Source organism: Dicentrarchus labrax, unplaced genomic scaffold (genome assembly GCF_905237075.1).
Source record: "Dicentrarchus labrax unplaced genomic scaffold, dlabrax2021, whole genome shotgun sequence".
Classification (NCBI taxonomy): Eukaryota; Metazoa; Chordata; class Actinopteri; family Moronidae; genus Dicentrarchus; species Dicentrarchus labrax.
The window spans coordinates 28312998-28335793 of NW_026136721.1; the positions used below are offsets into that span (position 1 = coordinate 28312998).

General features: G+C 39.4%; 2 protein-coding genes across 2 annotated transcripts in view; one reads left to right on the top strand and one right to left on the bottom strand.

The window, feature by feature from the left end:
- Positions 1-3541, top strand: part of fhip1aa (FHF complex subunit HOOK interacting protein 1Aa) — a 32301-nt gene extending 28760 nt beyond the window's left edge. Inside the window, exons 12-13 of the mRNA XM_051384764.1 lie at positions 24-144; positions 801-3541. Of these exons, the coding sequence (XP_051240724.1) occupies positions 24-144; positions 801-994 (315 nt within the window). The 3' untranslated portion in view covers positions 995-3541. The remainder of the gene's footprint in view (positions 1-23; positions 145-800) is intronic.
- Positions 3542-4868: 1327 nt separating this feature from the next.
- Positions 4869-22739, bottom strand: gatb (glutamyl-tRNA(Gln) amidotransferase, subunit B). Its single transcript, XM_051384770.1, has 13 exons — positions 22559-22739; positions 20198-20351; positions 19995-20108; positions 15017-15215; positions 14246-14368; positions 14022-14135; positions 12314-12398; positions 11343-11387; positions 10764-10956; positions 10384-10517; positions 5550-5628; positions 5300-5434; positions 4869-5202 (listed from the first exon to the last, which is right to left on the bottom strand). The coding sequence occupies exons 1-13, from the start codon at positions 22708-22710 to the stop codon at positions 5062-5064; spliced, it is 1668 nt and encodes a 555-aa protein (XP_051240730.1). The 5' UTR covers positions 22711-22739; the 3' UTR covers positions 4869-5061.
- Between the last annotated feature and the right edge of the window lie 57 nt (positions 22740-22796).

Genomic DNA, 22796 nt, shown 5'->3' on the forward strand with positions numbered 1-22796 from the left:
TTCTTTTTGGTGTTTCCCTTCAGGTACTAGCCACCGTGAAGCACCAGATAGAAGAGCTGGCTGCCACCGGAAAAGACTTTCCAGAGCTGATCACTGCCGCCCAGCACTGGCTGCTGGCCAGGGAGACTTCGTTCATGGCAGCAGGTGACAATACACCCACATCTAGGATTGTTTCTTTGCCAGCTATGGTTGGAATCTGTATCTGCTCATAGATCTATAACAGTGAGAGAATGAGCAACCCAATGACTAGAATAGACCAGAATATAAACTCTGGGCTGGTGTTGAGTTCCTCAATCTCACTAACTTGCTTTCAAAAATGGGTTAAGTTCAAAACAACATATACATTCATTGTCTTTTTGGCTCCTGTTGAGAATCAGAATAAATTCTACTTGATTTTGTCAATCATATGTCTTTGCAGTTTTGGCTCCAGCTAAACCCTGGAGTTTCAAGCCTGCTTGAAATAGATTCCCCATGGTTTCAGAGTTGTACAAGCTACAAAAAACGTTGTCGGGAGTATGTTTGCGAAAAGATAAGAGCTGTATTTTCTAAGATGGGAAATTTTAAAGGGAATTTTTTAGTTGGTTAACTAAAATATTCTCCTTTCTTGTACGTGTTCAGTGTTTTTCTAGAAGAGCAGCACTTGGGATCCTACTTTCTGGCTGAAATTATTTATAAATCATTAACAGGAATATATTATGTTCACAAAATGTCTGAGTATGCATGGTGTAGACTAGAGTCTTTCCATGCGTGAATGTTATTTATTTTTATTTTGTAACTTATTAAATCCTCCATGTTCTCAGACAAAAGCAGCAGACACCCTGCCCATGGCGAGGCCGGAAGGATCTTGAAGAGTTCACCGCCACCTAAACCCAAAGCCATCTCTCTGGATCGGACAGAAGTCTTCGCTACCGTCCTCTTCACTGAGTTCCTCAAAGAACTGGCTGCCATTGCACAAGAGCACTCCATCTTATCGTACATTCCTATGGAAGAGTGATTGTGTCCCAATAGGCCTCTGTGAAGAGTCCAACTTAACTCTGAAAGATTTTAAAAAGACTCTCTTTTACGATGATTTATTTTTTTCGTTTTTCAGGCACTACTTGATGAAGAAACCTCTTAGATCAAGTGATTTATACTAAACTATTTTTAAAAAGATCATAGCATATTTATTTTCCAAGCAAAGATAATCAATTTCATGTGCTTTTCAACTTCAACTTTGTAGTTCTTCAAAGGGCTTTGGCAGCCAAGAAGGTCCAACCTTTGAGCTGGAAAAAATCTTGACCTGTTTGCTGAAAGCTCGCACCATCCGGTAACACTCACAAGAATGAGCTCCAGGTCCACCAACCAAAGACTGTAAAGAGACGATTTAAACAAAAACAGCCTTTTTTTGTTATGTTTTAAACAATCATCAGCCCTCATCTGAACTTCAGGGTTCTGCCCTCTTTTCTGAATGTCTTCTACAACCAGCTCCAACCACAGCAGAATGTCTGTTAATGGTTCTGTTTAATACTCAGGTGGCCTTTCTGGAGAGCTGTTGCCTCTTTTGCCATGGGATTACACACCATAACTTAGGACCGACGCCGTTTTCAGAGCGCAAGCATTTGAATGATTGAAAAATGTCATTTGAAGATACTTGTTGCAGGGCTGGTATCACACAGCTTTTACATGACTATATTTTTGGGGCAAAAACAGGTTGGTCACCTTTGTCTTTAAACTCTACGAAGTGTTTTTGTTTTTTTTCTCCACCAAATCTTTGTGTCTTAGATGTACGTTTGTTTTGGTGTGTTTCTGTTCATTCATGACTGTACCTCAGGAGATTTTTTTCATGCATGTTCTTTTCTCTCAGTTCTTTGTGTGAAGCAGTTTTCTTACAATGCACTAGTTCCTCACATTAATGGGCTCCACATGTTCTCCACTAAAACCTGAATTATTCTTCCTATATTTAATTTTGCCTTACTTTAGCGATGCTTTATAATGTACATATTGTAAGAAAAATGTTCTAATGACACAGAACACTATGCAAATCAATTATATTTTGGGTATAATTAAGTTTTGGATATTTTCAGAATGGGAAGGGGTATTTAAGCTTTTATGTGAGTTTCTATTGCCATATATATAATTTTTTTTTTCAACAAGGTTATAATAGTTGCTAGTTGTTGTGGTTTGTCACCATCTTCTATTTAGGGATTGTGTAGGGTGTTGTTTAGTTGTGATAAGTCTCACTGTTGGGAGAGTCGTAGTTTGCGTCTGTTGAAAGACATCTCAGATTGAAAATGTTACAGGAGGCGAACTGCTGGAGTTGCCTTTATTTTAGTCCAGGTATTGCACATGGTTGTTAGTGTGGTTGTTAAAATGAAATAATACAAGAATACGAGTATTTTGTTACAAAGCATGCCTCTACTGTCTAAATGAATTTACCAGGACAGAACTACTTTTAAATTAGTGCCTAAATTATGATTTCAGTTCACATTCTTGCCTGACTTTGAATGGATTTACACAGGAGTAATACAAACAATACAAATGTATTTATTTTTTGGTTTAATTTTTGAGTTGGAGCTGTCCATTGTCAGAGTCTAAAAGGAAAGGCCATAGAGACTGAAGATGTGCAACACGTATTGTTTGGTCACCTTATTTCCTTTTTTATTTAACACTGCTTTCAAAAATAATGTATTTGTTTCTCGATAAAACTAATTCTCTAGCAGTAAATAAATCACCATCCATTCACACCTTTTTAGAAAGAAGTACTAAAAGTGATGTGGATATTTCACACAAGCTTTATTAGATCTTGGATTTTATATAGAAAAATATTTCATACATGATTAGAACTTAATTCTAAATCTTTAAAAAGATTTAGACTGAGATAATGGACTGCTCCACTAGATCTAACAAAAAGTAAATGTAATGTTGTATAAATTATTAGAAGGAAAATGGCAACTATACATCTGATATTCTTGTAAAACTACACCAGGCTGATCAGTGTTTTCATCTCAGAAATCCAGCTAATAAGACAAATTTAACTTCAGTTTTAAATCTGAATTGTGTGCATTTGTTCCTATTTAAATCCATCCAGTTTCTACTTGATGCTATGCAGGCAATAAATAATGCAGTTAGATCTGTTTGTACTTTTTACAAAAACATGGCTTAGAAATGTATATTTGTATCAATCAGAGCCACTTTCACAATTGTTCAATAAGCCTTTTTTCTCTGGTAAAAGAATGTTTCAGAGCACTTTATCAGCCTTTTCATATTGCAGTGCCTCTGCGCTGCTGACACAGACTCAACCAGCACAGATGCAGTCTGTGTAACATACATAACACAGTATAACAATCAGTGTATTAGCACTAACGTGGCATTAGACGGGTATTACAACCAAAACCACAGACCAGTTTCTGTCTCAGTAGGTTCTTATTCCAAAGATTCCTCCTTTCTGACACCATTTGGCCTCGGTTTTCTATCCAAGATGTGATCAGGTTTCTGTTTGTTGCGGATGTCTGAGACACAAAGGCATGCCTCTTTTAATAAAGACAACTTCTGGTAAATTAAACTGGATGCACTTAATGTGTTGACCTATTAAACTTTTTTTTAAAAAGTAAAACTAACAGCTGCTTTACCTAACAACAGGTTTCATCTGACACAATCAATATATTCTTTCATTTTTGCCAGAGGTGGTTCGTTTGTTCTGTAGACATTGACGTCCTCATTTAATAACATTTCCTTTCCGAGCAGCCCTCCCCCCAGAGAGATTTTGTTCGAAACTGGGTCTTGTACTTGGGTAAACACAAGAGCTTACATTCTCCATTCAGTGATTATGAAATACTGCAGAGATGAAGCCAACTGTGTTTGAGAAGCTTTTGACAAGAGCCGTTTGCAAGTAAACCACACCATATTTTGCCTGTGCATTCAAATGAGTTATTACATGGGTAGGAAAAAAAACCGAAAATAAAACAAAGCGGGATAAACTGGAGAAAATAAGTATGAGGCTAAATATAGTACACTGGATGGTCACCTGCTGTCAGACTTCTGTTACAAAGACCAACGTGGAACTACAACCGTTTGAAGCTAAAACAACCAAAACAAAAATCTAATTATTTTATAATGAAAAGAGCTCGATGATAAAAAATATATATATATATATTTTTTTTTTTATCATCTCCAAACAGCAATTATTTACCTTCAAAATAAGACTTACTACATTTAAATAAACTGCACTGAATGTACAAACCATTAGAGGCAATAAGTAAACTAACAAGTCCAGGTAATGGCCATTATTCCTGTTTACACATGTACTTATCACAAAAAGTATAGATAAGGACATTTTAAGCCTTGAAGCAATTAAGATGAAGATTGTGCAAATGATCTGCACCTCAATACCACAGAGAATCCATATTTAACGCACCATAACTTAAAGTATTACAAGGCAAATTATGTTCCTCGACCACAAGAGGGAGCTCATTGATCGCTCTCTGCCCAGATGACCGAGACAGGCAGGGTTTCTGTTGACTCTTGATAAGAGAGCATCTGTCACGTCAGCAGTTTCCTCTTCTGCCTGTGTGATTTGCAGGCCTTACTAATGACTATAATAGCCAATATGGCAGAGGACAATGGTTCATAAAGTTATGTAGAAAGGGTTATATTGCATTAAATGGCAATTGTTCTTGAAATACTACTTTTCTTTTTTTCACAGCACAATTTAAATTTATATTAAACATTAAATGAGCTTTCCAGTCATGATCGGATTTCACTTTTTCCACTTTACATAGAAATCTCATCACCGGTTTAAAATATGAAAACAGATATTTACTGTATCTTGGGATTTATGAATGCATTTTTCCTGATAAAATATAGTGAATGGTGATACGACGACAAGAGTATTAATCTGAAAAGCTTTATTACTTTATAAATACAGACAATAACAGTGAAAACATGCTTTAGTATTTACAAAAAATGTCACTGCCCTGTGACATAGTCATGATTTATCTCCTTTTCATACAGATCTACAATATCACTGTCGTATCGTTTGACTTTTATGAAGGTCACATATGCTGTGATTTGACTCTGATGTGATCAACAGTCCGACTTTAATAAAGTCTTCTCTTGTAAAATTGCCCTCACCAACACTGGGTCAGCTCTTCCTTTGGTCTCTTTCTGAACCAGCCCCATCAGCTTGTTCAGAACTTTCTTGTTTCCATTCCTGATGGCGTTAACCTACAGAGAGGCACAGCAAACACAAAACATCTCAACTGTGCACACAAACCAAAAAAACAATGGAACTACAAGTGAGAATTTGCATGTGAGCCCTCACCTCATCAGGGTTCGAGTCCACCACCTTCTGGCAGATGCTGTGCAGCTGTGCGGTGTCACTAACAAGACCCAAGTCCAGCTCCTGGACGATCTGCAGGGCTGTCTTGCCTGATGACTTCCACATCTCCTGGAACACCTGAGAGCAGAGAGAAACCAGGTGAGAACCAGTATGCAAACCAGCCCCAGCTAGGGTGTTTGTATTGATTGACATATAGAAGGGCATAACTGCATGGTCTGCACAGCTGACTGACCTGCCCAGCAACCGAAGAGGAGATATGTCCTGTTTCCTGGAGTTCCAGCAGCTCAGCCAGGGCAGAAGGAGAGATAGGGCTGAAATCAAATGAAGGGGTAATTTAATTGTAGTTTAATGGGTGTACTGAAGAATTAGTTATATAAATGGAGGGTGAGAAGGAGAGTGAAAGAGTCTCAACATTTCTGATTTGACTGTTTGTCTTTCTTATGTCTTCTTGTTTATTCCCCAGGCTACCAGACAAACTGAATCAAAAAGCCTCTTAGAAAATATTAAGTAGTTTCATTCAGTATTCTGCAGGCCAGACGATCTGTCTCAGCTAAATCTCATCCAAACACAGTCTAGACACTATGGAACAATAGTTGAAGTATCCATCAACACAACAAAGTTTGGCCGACTGATTGTGTGTGAAATAGAGCGGTGATTCCCAACCGCGGGTACTTGTATCTCATGGGGTAAAGCCAAATAGGACTATCAATTCTAGTGATGCAGATCTTTTAATAAATTTACAATAACCAGTAAGCTGCCCATCAACCTGAGTTGAGCCTGTGCAAGTGTTCAGTGTACAAGGCGTTCCTGTAGGCCTGGCGTCAGTGGTGTAATGCAGGGTATATGGAGTATGTCCACTTATTTTTAAGTGGCATTAGGTATACCCACTTCTACATCCCCTCTGATGTGCATCATTCAGTAGTTCAGTTTTTTTTTTTCCCTAGGACGGCAAAGGAATTGCGTAGTTATCCAATTTTCATGAGTGAATGGAGTAAGGAATAATGAATACTTACACTCTTCTGTGGCTGATGTTAATTTCATAATGATCATTACTCCCCTGAAGTCATCCAGCAGACGTTAAGTGACAATGTGCAAATACTACTTACTCATTTTTGGGTGAGCTAAATATGCAAGAGTAGTCTTACGTGTCACTGTTTATAACCCAGGGCGTTAATCCTGCTTGCTGGACGGACAGCTTAAAAAAAAATTAATTAAATTAGCATAAATTAGCGTAGCCACTTCTCCAGGCACTGCTACACCACGGCCTGGCGTAATGTAGGCCTGGCATCATGCTGTCACCATCCTGCCACAAATCATCCACTGGACCTCCAGTGAATTTCCCTGAGCTGCCAGCACCCCCAGCAACTTTTGTGAACCCTGGAAGAGTGACTTCTCTCCGCTGGTGGAAGCAAACAAGTTCCTCATGAAATGTCTGGAGTTTCACCTCTCCCAATTTCTTATTTATTTTATCCTACACAAAGACTTGGTGCCAGAGAGGCAAAAGGAGGCTTGGGCACATTATACAGCAAAGATAAAAAAAGATTTGACACTGACAGTCATTATATGGATGCAGAAGGAGAAACATGCATTCTTATGAAAAACCCTTCAAAACCTTTTATTTGACACCAAAAATGTCAGTTATTTCTTTCTGGCTGCAAGCACTTAAAATGTTTTGATTCTAATGCGGCGGAGTTTCTCTGTTTCCTCGCTGCCTGCAGCTTTCGACAGTCCTGCCGGGCACTCTTTGTTTTTCTTTAACTCTCTTCCTTTCAACCAAAGCAAATGCAACATTATGCATAAATAAACACCAGCTATCTGTGGTTTACTCACACACAAATGCGTCACAACAGTCTGGGAATGGTAGATAAAGTAAAGCTCACAGAATCTGCACTGACGTCAACCCATTACTTGTTTCAATTTCATTTGCTGTGTAATGACTCTGATTTTTATTCTAAGAATCGTAATTCGAGTAGAACACTAGTGAAATATAACCATTAAAATATCCAACTCAACAATCTGAGTTGGACTCAACATGCTTCAGTTTCTAAAGTCGTGATCTGGTGACTGACCTTCACCCAGACCTTCATAAATACAACTCAGATGCATCAGATCAGCCTAATTTTTCCTTTAGCTGCAGTCACTATTAAACTGGCTTTTTAAGAAAATTGCTACAAAGAAATTAGTTAAAATGAGTGTCTGATATTTAGCGCCCCAGCATGTCATAAACAAAAACAGTGGGAGACAACTGGAGTTTTTTGTTTCATAGCCGGTGGCTAAATAGGCATCTTCATGTTTTTTGAAGCACAAGCATGAAAGGTACTATGGCAACTTCCCTTTGTATCAAAATATCAAAAAGACTTCAATTTCAGTCTTTTGGAACAGTTTCAATCCAACAGCTAACAGACCTGCAGCAGGGAGAGATCAAACAACACCTTCTTCCAAAAGGTAATGATTTCACTAATGTAATTGGATTTGTCAAAACAGGCTTTTCCCTGATGGGCTGTCAGACTGTCGCAGGGGTTTTCTCATTGACAGACACAAAGAATCAGGGAATATCGGATGATTTATGAACTCACACATGTTATTGTTGTATAGTATGCAACGGTCTAATCAGTACTTCTGAACACTAAGAATTTAATAATCCTTGATGTCAATGAAACCAAACCAGCATGATGCAGAATGGTTCATGGATAAGACTGAATTATTTTATCTAATTAAGGTTGATGTGCAGTCATTTTCAACCCAGACATTGACTATACAAACACGATTCTGAGCACTATACTACTCTATACTCTTTAATCCAGTGCAAACCTTCTTGGGGGAATAGGAATGAAGCAGTTTAATAACTTAGATTTTAGTGGTCTCTCCTATTGAGCCAACAACAACTGAAGGTTTGTGTATGTTAATGTGTGTCAAGAGTGGGACTCAGTAACAACCACAACATTAGATTTATATTTTACAACTGTTTGATTATCCACTTTTTGCTTTCACTTAAGCTCAGTAGATAGCCACTTGTTATATTTCCTTGCTCAGTAAATTGAATATCATAAGGATTGTTACTATTGTTTGATTCAGTATGATGCCCAGTCATAACACTTAAAACCACTGAACTGACCTCATTCATTGGCACAGTCATTACTAGATATGAAGCATCATCATCATTAGTTCAGGTAGAGCACTGAAGTCGCTCTTGCATTAGCTAACTGGCATCAGCAACTTCATTCATGCTTCACAGTCATCGGTTCATTCATAGCTGTGTGGCTATCGGCTGAATAATTACTTCTTATCATATTCATGCAGTTGTACGGCACTGCCATCATAACCTGATATTCATCACTATTGTGGTGCAGTCGGACCAGATTTAGCTTTAGTGGAAAAGGGGCGAGACAAATTTGCCTCTGGTCATGGATTTATCCGCCTCTTTCACAGAGTTCAATCAGACTGAACTTTGACAGGCGAAAATGCGAGTCTTGTTTTATAACTGCGCTGTGAAATAATACAAGCAGCAGAAAAGAAGGACAGTGGAAGACAGTGACAGAGGTTAATGACAGTGAAATGTTTGATAAAAAGCTGTATGAATCTCATTTCCAGGTCGTCACATATAGACGCTTTGGGTTATGGTAAATGGGATGTGTCTTGGTGCGAGCCACACAACACAACAGATGACATTTGTACTCCCAGGTCGTCAAATACCAACGCTTTGGGTTACCTAATCGTTGGTATTTCACAACCTGGGAATGAGACAATTTTTCTCCAGAATGACTGACCCCACCTTTAAGACTTTATGGACTGCAGTTGTTAGGCTAGCACCTGTAGTTCATGTTTACAACCATACCAGGTGCTATTTCCTGCCCTCCCGCAGCTTTTATCCACTTCATGTGAGTAAATTTCATCGGGCAAAGTTTGCTCTGACTGCAGCTTCGCCCTGCTAATACTGCTAATACGCACACACGCCAATGCCGTTTACTGCCAGAACTCCCTCCACACCCCCAAACAAACCATATGTGCTAAGTTTTTGATTTAACTAACAGCTAATTTTCATGTATAGTATTTATCAAGGAGGGATTTGTTCTCCCTGCGGAAACCTCCTTGCTGCTAGGATTTTCTGAGAGTCCTGTCAAACAGCAGAGCTTTGAATGCCAAATCTATCTGTAAAACCATCTGCTATAAGTGGTCAATTTCATGAAGCAAGTCTCTCAAACTAAAGTTTAGTCATGAGTTATAGGATACGGAGCTGAACACTTGATACCAGACATAATAAATCACTTTTAGGTGACAACATGAGATCACAGTTCTTCACACTAACCCTGGAATCAGTGGCTTGTGACACCAAATATAGAGAAGCCTGGCAGATGCAGACTGCATCTGGGGAGTGAACAGATTTTCTTTCAAAGTATTTTTTTGAGAGTTTTTATGCAGACAGTGGAGAGATGACATGAAATGAGAGAGAGATGGGAGAGAAAGGTCCCAGGTGGGAGCACAACTGGGGCAGTTCATGGTTCATGGTCAGTGTCTTAACCCCTAAGCTACGGGTGCGCCAAGTAATAACCCTTTTTTCCCTAATCTCATCTTCTCGGGTTGTTTGATTTATCAGAGCAAGCCTTTGGGGGTGAAAACTATTCAGTATTTCACAAGGAAAAAAAAGCAAACATTTAAGTAAATACAGAGAAAAATATCTCATGATCTCTTAACTCTCAAGCTGAAAGCAGCTACCATAAAGCCTTCTTCCCATGAGTACCTTTATCTGTGCATGTTCCTCCTTCTTGGAATCACAAACATCTTAGATACAGCATTTAAAAAAGGTACTAAGTGAGCAAGCCAGTCACAAGAGGGGTCAAGCCATGTGCCAAGCGTTACTGTGCGTTATCAGGGTTACTACTGGTGGTGTAAGCCAAAAATAAACACATTTTGCTGTGATGTAATTGCAATAAACAGATCAAAAGGACACTGAAATAACTACACCATGATGCTAATTTGGATTGGCAGACCTGCACTGCATTCATGAGCTATGATGGCATTATGTGAATACTGTAAAAGTGACATGAAGGAGTCTGTGTATGTCTCACCTCTGGCTCACACTCATGTCTTGCTGTTTGAGGTGACCCAACAGCTCTTTTATCACCCAGCCGATCACCTTCCTCGGTCCCATCTTGGTCACCTTCAACACTGCCTCAAAGTAATCCACCAGCCCGTCCTCATTCTGCAACAAAACGCCATGAAAAAGCTTTTTATCACTTCACACGCATACTATCTAATTATTAGGATCGAATCACCCAGCAGAGTCCAACAGTACACAGCTGCCTCCTGGATTTAAGCAGAACTGCATCCAAGTTGACTCTGCTTGGACTTGATCAGATGGCAATTAAAAGAAAGATGTGGAAACAGATTTAGTGAGGGAATCAGCTCAAGTCTCTCACCGGTTGCTTTCAGCCACTTATAAACTCACCACCAGGGTGAAGCTGTGCTCGGGCAGGATGCCGTACGTTTGCACCAGCCTGTCTCTTTTGACACTGGGTAGCTCTGGCAGCACTTTCCTTATCGTCTCCACCACCACCGCCTGGCACGCATCAATGCCAGTGGGCAGCGATGCGTTATCCTCATACACAATCAGAGGGGGCAGGTTGGGTTCTGGCATAAACCTGATGGGAGGGCGGGCAGGGGATAAAAAAAGGTAAGGAAGGGAGGAATGCTTTATCGGCAGTACAGATAAGCTTCGAGAAGAGAAGGTTTGGTTTTTGTTGAGATACTAATAGTCTTCTTGACACCACACTTGTCACATTTCACTTACTCCCCTAATCATTTGACTCCATCAGCCTTATAGCTGTCCATCTATCATCCCCCCCTCCTAAACTCACACACATACACATAACTGAGGTCCAGACCTTGAGTGATGTCTGTTTATTTCCCTCCATCTAGCTGCCACTCAGACACTCTCATCCTCTTTCAGTCCCCACTGAGGGCAAGATCATCTCCCGATATCATAACTGCACGTGCAGAGAGCCCCCAAACTCACACTCACACTCACCGGTAGTCCTGTAGACCCTCTTTGTCCCTCATAGGAACGGTCTCCCTAGAGAAAAACATAAATGAACAATAGTCAGTGAACAATATATAATAAAAAACAAGCTTTCAAATACTTCAAAACAGAAGAAATGCAACTGAAGGAATTGCAGCAAAGATATGAGATGTATTTAACAGCTCTGTAATACTGCTTAGTGCTCAAACAACTAGCTGAATAATCAATGAATCAATCAATAAACATTAATTAGCAACAAATTTCACTGATTCAAGCATCTCAAAAGATGAAGAGAACACAATATGCTGCTTTTCCTTGTTTTCTGTAAAAGTAAACTGAACATCTTCGGATTTTGGATTGTTGGTCCGATAAAACAATACATTTGAATATCTCAACTTGCACTATGGGAAATTGTAATTGGCAATTAATCAGCAGATCAAAAGCTCAGAAGCTCACTAGTTGCAGCCCTAACCCCTACTGCAAGATAAAACTGTAGAGTAGTACAGCTAATTGCAAAAAAACAAACAATAACAATATAAAAAAGACTGGGAACATATGAGTGTTGATGCCTTCCAGTCAGCCTGCTGTCTGTAAACCAGTGGAGTCAAATCTGTAGCCACCATCACAGTAACGAGAACAAAGAGTGACTTGTGAGCCATCACACACTCCATTTAACACACTTCACCATGTACCTTGGATATGCAAGGCCTCATGGGAAGGAGGCAGGGCACCAGAAGATGATCAAGGCCTCAGCTGTGTGCGAGCTGGCTCATTCTGTGAGCTCATAAGCCTGCAAGTAGCACATAGCTCACAGATAACACAGGATGACGGCGGCATCCAAATGGCTCTATTCATCATGATTACCATGATGCTTCTTCGTCAGCAAAACTCTGGACTAATGAACCGGGCAGAGATCCCAGTCAGAGGGTGTTGTAGTGACTGAAGCTTGGCATCGTGGCCCTGCTCTTTCATCTTCTTACCCTGATTTGGAATCATACGCCCGGGTCTCATTTTGCACCGTGCCCCCTCTCTGCAGGATATCGATCTGTCTCTGTATCTCGTAGTCTGGCGATGTAAGGGAGAACATGCACACAAATACAGAGAGTTTATCCAATAACACCAGTACGCACAAATAAAATCTTGTGGTAAATGCCAAACATCTGCTGTGATGTACTGGCAGTCCTCAGGTCTCTGACTGCTGCCACAATTATAACTGTGATAAACGATGTTTTTCTTCCTGACTTTTAAATACCAATTCAGTAGCAGAGTAAATGTGATACAACTTTATTGATAAATAATTCAAGCACAGCACCACGGTATGTCAAACCGTGATTAAAAACCTGCATGTGAAATGCTGAAATTTTCTGGCTGTGACTCTTTGTCAGCTTTTTAAGTGAAGCTCAATCAACAGTCGGTGGAGTTGACAGAAAATCTATGCTATTTTAAGTGAGCAGCTGCGAGAAGCCAATTCAGCTTTACATGCTGCTATCACACAGCTAATAGTTTGTGACTGGTTGTCAGTCCCAAACTTATGCTTCACAATTTACTGTCAATATTAACTATACTTGCTGTCTTAATGTGTCTTCATAAATCCAGCTCTCTTGTTTCCATTTAAACAAAAAAACTATTTTTATCTTTAAATATAAAAGTAAGAAAAATATAAAAAGTATATACGTATAATAAGTACATATAATATAAAAAGTTTTTGTTACATGTGATAGATGCAATGTGTGTATGCATGTTTCTCTTTGGCTTCTTTGTGTATGTGTTTCCCATGTTCAAATAAGTATTCAGATCCTCTAGTAAAAATAGTAATACCACACTGTGAAAATATGCTTTGACATAAGTCCTACTTTGGAAATATTACTTTAGTAAAAGTACATAAAAGTATTATTTGTAAAATGTATCTGAACTAAAAATAATCGTATGCAGAAATAATGGCTTCTGTGAGTGTTATTAATGTGATATAATATTAGATGTTATATCATTGTTTATTATTACTGACGCATTCATGTGCATTTTTAAGTTGCAGTTGGTCAAGGTTGTTTATTTCAACTATTTCAGGTAGTTTAATCTATAAAATTGCATCATATCTTATTAGCTTATCATATGTATGTAAAGTCTTCTCTTGTCTGCAAAATAACTTCCCTCTGAAGTGTAGTGGTATAGAAGAACAAGTAGCATGAAATGGAAATACTCAAGTATTGTATGTATGTAGGTATATGTTTGTATGTTGACCAGTTGCCAGGCAATCCATTGGAGGCTCCAAGAACTTACTGGTCCGTAACACAGCATATTGTTTTTGCACAGCGGTTTTTGTACGGAGAAACAACATCATGTGAATTAGTGAGCTTTAGAGCTGGCTATAGCTTCATATTTGTTCATTCTCATATCGTTTCTTACCTTTTACTACCAGTACCACACACATAATCACACACACACACACACACACACACACACACACACACACACACACACACTCTAAGTAATTCTTCGAGGGTGACACAGCGTGCAAATGTCAACTCACAAAATGGTCTTTACTTTCAGAATGTGTGTGTGAGCAATGATGCAGCCAGTTGAGACCTATTCAGATGGAACAGTGTTCAAGGTACCTCCCTGAATATCTGTCGCACTCTTAAGCCATCCTGCTACACTTCCTTTAAGTTTTGAACTTTCTATGGTGCTCACCAATAGCCCTTGCCAGGTATCGGACGCTGTTGATGTTCTTCACCTCCGCCCTGATTCCCAGGGGCTCGCCCGGTTTGTGGACGGACACATTGGCATCTACTCTGAGCTGCCCCTCTGCGGAGAAAGATGAAGATGCATACTAAGTGGGAAATAAGTTTGAGTTTAGAGGTTTAGAAGCAGTTCAGAAAAAAGAAAGAGGCAGAGACAGAGAGTGATTTCCATACCAGACATGTTGCCTTGACAGGTGCCCAGGGCTTGCAGGATGAGCTGAAGCTCTCTGACAGCTGCAGCAGCCTCCTCTCCACAGCTCATGTCTGGCTCCATCACCAGCTCCATTAGACCTACGCCTGACGCATGTGAAGACAGCTGTGTTTTACATCTCTAAGGTATCAGCCCATGGAGCTCAGTAACCCACCGCAACGGTTCTAGCTTTGTTGAGCAACTTAAATCTCCAGAATAATATCTGTCTGAACATTTTTTCTTCCAGTGTTAAAGGAGAAAGTTAGAACATGTTTTCCTTATTGTGGTGCAAATTCACGAAAAGACCAAAAACAACATGTTAGTATGTCCCTGAAAACTGTTTCAACTTCTTTACTGTCTGTGGCACTCAGCCCCAGGCCTGTTTGTTCCTACTGCAGATGGATGATTTTTTTTTAAAGTCACAAATGTAGTTTTTAAAAACATTTTATTGGTTTAAGTAATTTCCTAAAACAGCTAGGCATTGTAGTTTATAGAAAACCGAAGCAGTAGTATGTAATGAATATACTGGGAACTATTTTCAGACACAGGGGTTGACTCAAAAAAAACTACAGAATCCATGTTCATAGTAATGAAGGAACATCATTGATGTGTTTTTAATGAGGCTCTATGGCATCAGGATCACCTTGCACAGGATCAATTTATTGTTGCTTTTAATGGTATTTGTTGACAGTAATAATGTAAGAATATCCTTATAGTTTAAATGTAGGGCACAGACTGACTGTCTCAAGCGTTACCTGCTCTGTTGAGGTCTATGAGTGTCTGGCTGCGGAGGTCATCGTGGAGACTCTTGCCGCTGTCCTGCTCCAGTTGAATCTGTTTGATGTTGACAGTTTTTCTGATCACCTGGCTCCTCTTTTTTCCTCCAAGGAAGCAGTAAGTCAGCGTGCCATCTACTGCGATAGGCCGCCGTTGCTGAGTGATCTGGTACCCAGCCTGAAATTTGAAAATAAATCAGCCTGATATGAGAAATTTCATCCTGTAAAGGTCTGGGCAGCAAGGCTGAGGAGTAAATAGAGGACCCAAAACCAACTGTGTTACTGTAGTGTATGCGGAGTCAAATACTTCCCAGATGAAATTAGGAATAAAACAGCCCCATCACAACTGTACAATGCCATCCTATAACCTCATTCATAAAATACTGATATCCCTTTGGTTCACTTTGGAGAAGAGCTGGGTGACATTACCTAAAATCTAAATAAATAATTAGATTTACCTTGAAAACAACATATTTCTCCTGCAGTGCATATATTCCTTTCTAATATTGGCTTCTGATATGTTTATCCCATATTAATTCCGTTAATGTTGACTGTTAATGTTAATTACAGTATAATGAAAAAGACTTGGCTGTTTACTAACTGGTTGGTTGACAGTTGTTAGATGTCACAGCTTGCTGAAGATATCTTCAGTGTGAGTAGAAATGTGCTGAAAATTGCAGTATGAGTAAATTTGGGTCAGTAAAAGAATAGTAATAGTAATAGAGTATCTCAGTAAATTTAGTTTATTGTCCACTCATACTTTGAGTGAATGAATGGAATAATCCCTCTTTTTCTGTAACCAAAATGTTCTTTTTCCAATTGTGAAATACATAAAATTACCTAAAATACCGTTACCTGCAGGCCTTCATTTAAATCTCACTATTTCAGGAAAATAAAAGTGATGAGTATGCCGCAGTCAGTGTCATGGGTCTATGTGAAGGTGAGGCTGGCAGCATCAATTAAACAGGGTGCAGGCTGATTGGCTATGCCGTCATTATTATGCAGCACGAGTGCTGCCATTTCTCTCAAGGTTTCTACTCACAAAAGCATAAGAATAAATATTTCACCTGCTCCCATATTCCTAAAAGAATCTGCTGCCCCAAGTTTTAATTTCTTGCGTTACTATGGCAACCACATCACAGGAACCACACATTAATCATACTTATGCTAAAGAGAGCGAGGCCGTGGGAGAAGAGATTGGGGGGCTGTTAGTCACTGGCTTTCTGTACAATGTGCCTGATCGACACAATCAATCACCGCCACACCTCCTCCATTTGAAACAAACGGGACAAAAAAAACACAGACTACTGGGGATTTTCTTTTTCAATTTCTGTTCTTCTGGGCGGATTCGATCTTTAAATCTGCTGGATTTTGGTAATACAGTTGCAGCTTATCATAAATCCCCTGTTTCTTGCTTCATCTTTTTATGAGTTTTGTCTCAGCCGTTGAAAATGTTGTCTCTGCTGGCTGAAGCACAAGCCTGCTGTACTATACGTTAGGGAGCATCTGCATAAAATGAAGGCTGTTTGCATTTCCTGCATAAATAAATCAAGTAATCTTGCTACATAACGAAGGATGAGGCAAGTTTGTTGTTAATAAGATCCTGGTAGCCACATCAAGTTTCCCCCAATTACACTTGGACAGCAGATAGAGTCCTAATGAGGAGTGATGATCCAAACACTTTCTGTGACCCCCAAAGTTACAGATGCATGCCAGCTCACATACTGTACATACAGGATTTCACACACACACACACACACACACACACACACACACACACACACACACACACACACACACACACACACACACACACACACACACACACACACACACACCTCGTGTTGTGAGCCGCTGAGTCATTTTCTGACTAATTTAAAAGTCACCAAACAAACCAGTCGGTCATCTCATTACCGATGTTCTTCTCCGCTACCCACGGAGGTCAAAACAACATTCATAGCTCTCATTAGACACATGTCAAAGCTTCAATAACCAGGCCATGTCTGTTTATTTGGAGACTTAATATCTCAAGGAAATTGTAATTATTTGCTTTTGCTGGTAGGTTAGTGTGCAGCTGCTGATGCATGTCATTAAAGCGCTGTTAAAAACTTTATATATGTGTCTTGCCTGCCATTTGAATCGAAAAAAGGAAGGGCTGGTTGGGCAGCGGCATTAATCATTTAATGAGCAACTGTGGTGTTTTACAAAATGCAATCAGGGATTTCTAGTGGAACATATCAATAATGTACAACGCAATTTACAAATGTATTTTTCAAGGGCGGGATAATTTCTCCCTCGGCCCTGCTACTGGTTGGGTATTATGAGCATAGATTACACTCAAACTTTAGGTTGAACGTGAAAAATGTCCCATCATCTGCATAATTAAAACCACTCTGACTGCAGTTTATCAAGCTGTTTTACACAACAGTGGGACAGATCACTCCTTTTGAGCAGCTGATGAGACTAATACAAACTAAATAATTATAAACAAGGCAACAGCAGGTATTGTGCACAGGGCACACATTCATTTTAAAACACAAATAAAGGTTTTGGGATCAACCTGCTGGCATGAGTTGTCTCTCAGAAAAATAAAAACTGCAATCGGGCATTATCGTCCCTGCTGTGTGTGTCGACTGTTGAGAATTATTCCAAAGTAGGTGATGCAATCTTCGGTAAACACACAATAGAGCACGAGGAACCCAACAGTAATCCCAGCGCTTCTGGAGGGGATTTTGCTTGAATTTCAAGATACATGGACTTTCTGGGGAGATAATGTATCCCTACCACGGTGATTACAAATATGTACTGCTGCAACTTTGTGATAACCACTAAGTTTATGAACAATTAAATGGGAGGGAAAAAAAACTATCAAGATCTACAGTAAACTGTTGTGCTCCATCAGTCACATTTTCAAAATAAAATGAAGTTAGCTAAGACATTAGAGCAGAAACTAATCAGAAATGTCAAAGACAGATGATTTATTTCAGTGCAATACAGTAATCAAAATAGTTTAATAAAAATATTGCTTGCTAGTTTATGGGGGTATTCTTATATTAAGCCACTTCTTTTGGGTAGTTTCTAAGAAATACTACCAAAGGAAAAGAAAATGTCTCTTAAGCTTTTCAGTACCATAATTATCCTTCTCATTACCTTGCCCAAAGCTGTGTAAGCATAATATCTAACCCTGGAAAGACTGACTTTGAAAATTCAAAACACAAAATTCTCTAACACCTTTCTTCCGAGAATTTCTAGATTCATGAGAAGAGGTCTCTGTAGGCCAAGTCACTGCAGAGTTCCCATGACATTTTGTCTTTTTCCATCTAAGCCTTAAAATGTCACTCATAATGGCAGTAAAATTACCCTGGGGCTCAGAGGGGTAGTGAAACCTTGCCATGCGAGCACTCCATTACAGAGAGCAAAGTGAACATCATTTGGGCGAGACTGTTAAATGGAAACATCAGTGTTAAATTTTTTATTTTTTTGGAAATTCCTCTACGACTGCCTTACCAGACAGCTATTAAGGCATGTTGGTAGATATTTAAATACTAAACACACTCCCATGCCATGAGCACAGGACTCATATGTAATCCCTCAAACACCACGTTGGCACTCATGTTTGTTCTACTTCTTTGATTATTTAACAGCAGTCAATTTGAAAACTGCAATAGAAGAGGAAATAAAAGCCGCAAAAGCTGAGTTTTTGGTCACTGAGAGCAACTGCCTGCTATGGCTGAAAGTGATGATACAGTATGAGAGCGGTGAGAGTGAACCAAAACGGCCAGACGGCTAAAGAATGAGCTCAAACTCACTGTAAAGCCCAGAGGAGCTGCAGATTCAGGTGATAATTCTCTGTAGGTTCAGCACCATCATTTCCATTTTCCATAGTTGGCAGCGATTTTCGGTGAAAAAGCTCTGAAAACCCCTCTGCATGCTAATTACCCACCAACGAACATCAAACAAACAAAGTTGGCGACTGGTGAACATAGTAAAGTGTGTCGCAGCTAAAGGGACTTACATTCATCAGGTAGACAGAAACAAGACAGCTAATGAATGCTAATGTTGCTTCGCGGCTGCAGTGTGTGTAACTAGGCAACTGTTGCCAACATGTTCATCATATCAACTGTATAAATAATATATCAATGGTGTGTCTACAGTTTGTTCTGCTTGCCTTCAAGTGGCCAAAATTAATGAATAAATAAGTTAATACTGCTTTAAAGAAGTGTACTCAGTGGCACCTATAAGAGGAGATTTAATTAAGAATGAGATAGCCACCATCAGAAAACGCTACCTCTAGGAAAACGACTGGTATCTAATTGAAGTCCATTATGGGTAACTACTAAAGATTGTAGTCCTCTAAACCTCACAAAAGTGTTCATTTTAATGAACTATTTCATTTTTACATCTTATTATTGTTTCAGACAGTTCATAATTAAATGTATCACACCCCGAATTGCTCAGTTAGCACAGCACTACCTGGGTTTTTATGACTCCAATAATGATTCAAATTATGTGAACAAAAAGAAAACTATCCCCAAATTATCAGCAAAGGCACAGAGAAGGAAATCACCTGTGGATAATGTAAAAAACAAAAAAAATAGAAGTACACTGAAGGAAATGAGATGGTAAGTGAAAAAACACTGGTCATTTTCTGTAACAGCTTTGAGGTGTCATTCGTCTGTACGCGTGGCAAATAGCATTTTTTGCTGCTTCAGCAAGACTTGTTCGCTATTTCAATTAGAGTTCACTGGGAGTGTTGTGATGGAGAAGCTGGAGGCAGATGAGGACAGCTTATATCAAAGAAAAAGCAATGATGCAGCATGGTGTGCGGGACAATCGTGTCCCTGCACTGCTGTTTGTCAGATAAGGTACCCCCCTTACTAATGCCTGTGCTATCACTCTCCCACCTAAACTCTAAGATGTAGTACAGAAAGTGAGGACAGGGAGTGGAACAACTCACAGGGAGGTCAGCGTAGAAGTAGTGCTTTCTGTCAAACAGTGACATCCTGTTTATGGTGCAGCTGAGTGCCAATCCTGTCATCACCGCTGCGTCGACACATCGTTTGTTCAGGACCTGGGGACACGCAGAGACATTACCTGACGAGAAAACGATCTAAAAAACAACAAGTTATCTTTGTTTGAATTGCGTTAAACAACACTTACGGGTAATGTGCCAGGTAAGGATGCATCAAAGAATGACACCAGGGAGTTTGGAGGCGCTGTGAAGCGAACCGATGAGCCGGAGAATAGCTTGGTGTTGGAGTTAATCTGGGCATGGATTTCCAAGCCCACGACTCCAACCAGCTGCTGGGGAGCACTGAGGCAGAGAGGAGCAAGACGTGGTTCAGACAGAACCAAATAAAAGAAACTTCTACTCTACAGAAGGATTGGGGACAACCAAACCAGCCAGAAAAGAGGCTGTGTATTGTTTCTGTTTGGGTCCATTTAAATTAGGACACTTTAAACAGAAGCTGTGTCTTGATTATATTACATACTAATTCTGCGTACTAAAAAAGGCTTGATTATGAACTGGGCTTTTGATGTACACTATTGTCCCATAATGCAATGCACAAAGGAAAGAAATGTGCAAATGGTGGTGAGACAACTCCAGAAAAGACTGTAAAAACAGAGTTTACTTGACACACTATTATTTACCATTAGCATAAAATGGTCAAGCATGACAATTCCTTATATAGTAACTTCAAAAAGAGTAGACATAGCGCATAATATACAACTATTGTGTAGTATGGAAATGGGATGCAGCACTAGTTTTGTGTCAAACTGTTTCCATTAGCACTGCCCTCCTTAGTTGGGGTTAGGGCTTAATTTGGGTTAATGTGATTAGACCTAAAGTGTAATTTGGAATTAAGCATTGCAGAGGATAATAATAGGGTGGGGTTACGGCTACAGCTGGCTTCAGGTTAAAGGGGAACTACACCAATTTTCCACACAAAGATCAGTTTACTTTTCATGAAAAGTAATGCAAGAAAACAGCTGTTCTGTGGCTACAACAGCCCTAGCAATGTCATCGGGGTCATCGCAAGCACGGCCCAGTTAACCTGCTATGTACATGTGTGCAGTATTCCTGTGCTGGAATAACATGGGTCCTTTTTGCTGTGTAAATTATCTGATTGAACACAAATAAATCCGGGAATATGCACCATTTAATTACAGTATTAGAGTCTTAAAACTGGATTTGACTTATATTGTGCTTTAATAATGCATCTCTTATACCTTCGGAGTTAATCGTTTTATTCTGTGGGACCTCTTTTTGCCCAGATGGTAATCCAGACCACAGGCTGGGCTTGTAGACAGCAAATTTATAACGGAACGCTTTAAAAACTGGAAGAAGTGGAGTTTGAAAGACAAAGATAGTTGATTGTTGAGTCTCAATCTCTGGTCCTGAAGCATCTGTATTTAAAAACCTGGCAATAAGACAGTTATTATTAATTCTTACTATGACGGCTCTAAAGGGGTCTTAGCCCTTTCAGTTGTATTTTTTTGTCCCCTACTGTTAAAGCTTTACGTCTCTAAAGAGAAAATAGCATAAACAACTAAATGATTGGCCGATGTACATGTTACTATCAGGCAGCGCTGCCCATAGTACTGAAGAGTGGAGGAGATCAATAGTACGGTTTCTTCATCTGCTTGTTGTTTCCAATTCCTAAATTTGTAGCAATCTACAGACAGAAGGGAAACGACAGGGAAGTGAAGAGGCAGTCAGCTGTTACGTGCCTTCACCTGCTGTTGGTTATAAATTCAAAAAAATATTGAGTGCTCTGAAAGTGAGACATTCTTATGTGAGTGACCCGATTATTAATGTATTCTCTCATTTTAAAACAGTAGCGTTACGTTGTTGTTATTTAGCCTTTCGGGAACTGTTGCAGCTCTGATTGGTTGTTTTACATCAGGTATGGTGGATTATTTCAATTAGGAGCACTAGTAGGGACCCTGCCTTTTTCCACAGATTAACTGTGTCATGTAAACTTTTACTGTCAGGATATAGTCACAGTTTCAGCAAATATGACAAAAAAGTTTAACCATAGCAACCGTACATTTGCCTCAGTCCAGTTAGTAGTTAACATTAAACTAAATCATCTGTTAATCATAGTATTATTTTTTTACTTGTGCCATAAAATTCACACATTCCTTCAATTAATAAATAAACACCTCCGCATTTTCCTTCATGGCATCATATGTGAATGCCATAAAATAAGAAACAAGAAGCAACAACAGACCACAGACAAAACAAACACTAGTAAATAAACAAGTAAATAAACACACACTTCAAACCTGGGCATGCTTTTCCATAATAAACATCAAATTCACCTATTTTGTTGCCATTATTTTGTGTTTTTTGGCTATTAAAAGAAAGACCCTCAAAACGTATATTATTATTATTATTACTACATCAACAGAGGAAATACTTCGCCTCAGTGTTATTTACGTTACTGCTGAACGTTACGTTACATACAGGTCGTTAAGGAGCATTGAGAGTTTATATAAAGGAGGCAGGTCGCTCACCTTTCTGCTCTCGGCTGCGGTTGACTGCGGCATCGTGAGCTTGATGTACTTAATCGTCTAATCACGCACGAAGCCTTTGTGTACAATATTGACGATATTTGTTTATTCATGTTATGTAGCAGCTCACTTGCAGCTGCACAGGAGGCAGACATGTTGGAAAAGAAAAGCTCCACTGAACACGGGAGTTGTAGTTTTTATATCTGCGTCTACGTCGCTGGTTGTCAGGTAAAAAAACTAC

Bases quoted from the DNA above. Each gene is read 5' to 3' on its own strand.
- gatb (XM_051384770.1), bottom strand. From the start codon at position 22,710: ATGTCTGCCTCCTGTGCAGCTGCAAGTGAGCTGCTACATAACATGAAT. The intron at 20,109-20,197 runs GTAAGTGTTGTT...GCGTGTCCCCAG, and splicing joins CCTTACCTGGCACATTACCC to GTCCTGAACAAACGATGTGT. The intron at 15,216-19,994 runs GTGAGTTGTTCC...TTCAAATTTCAG, and splicing joins ACTTCTACGCTGACCTCCCT to GCTGGGTACCAGATCACTCA.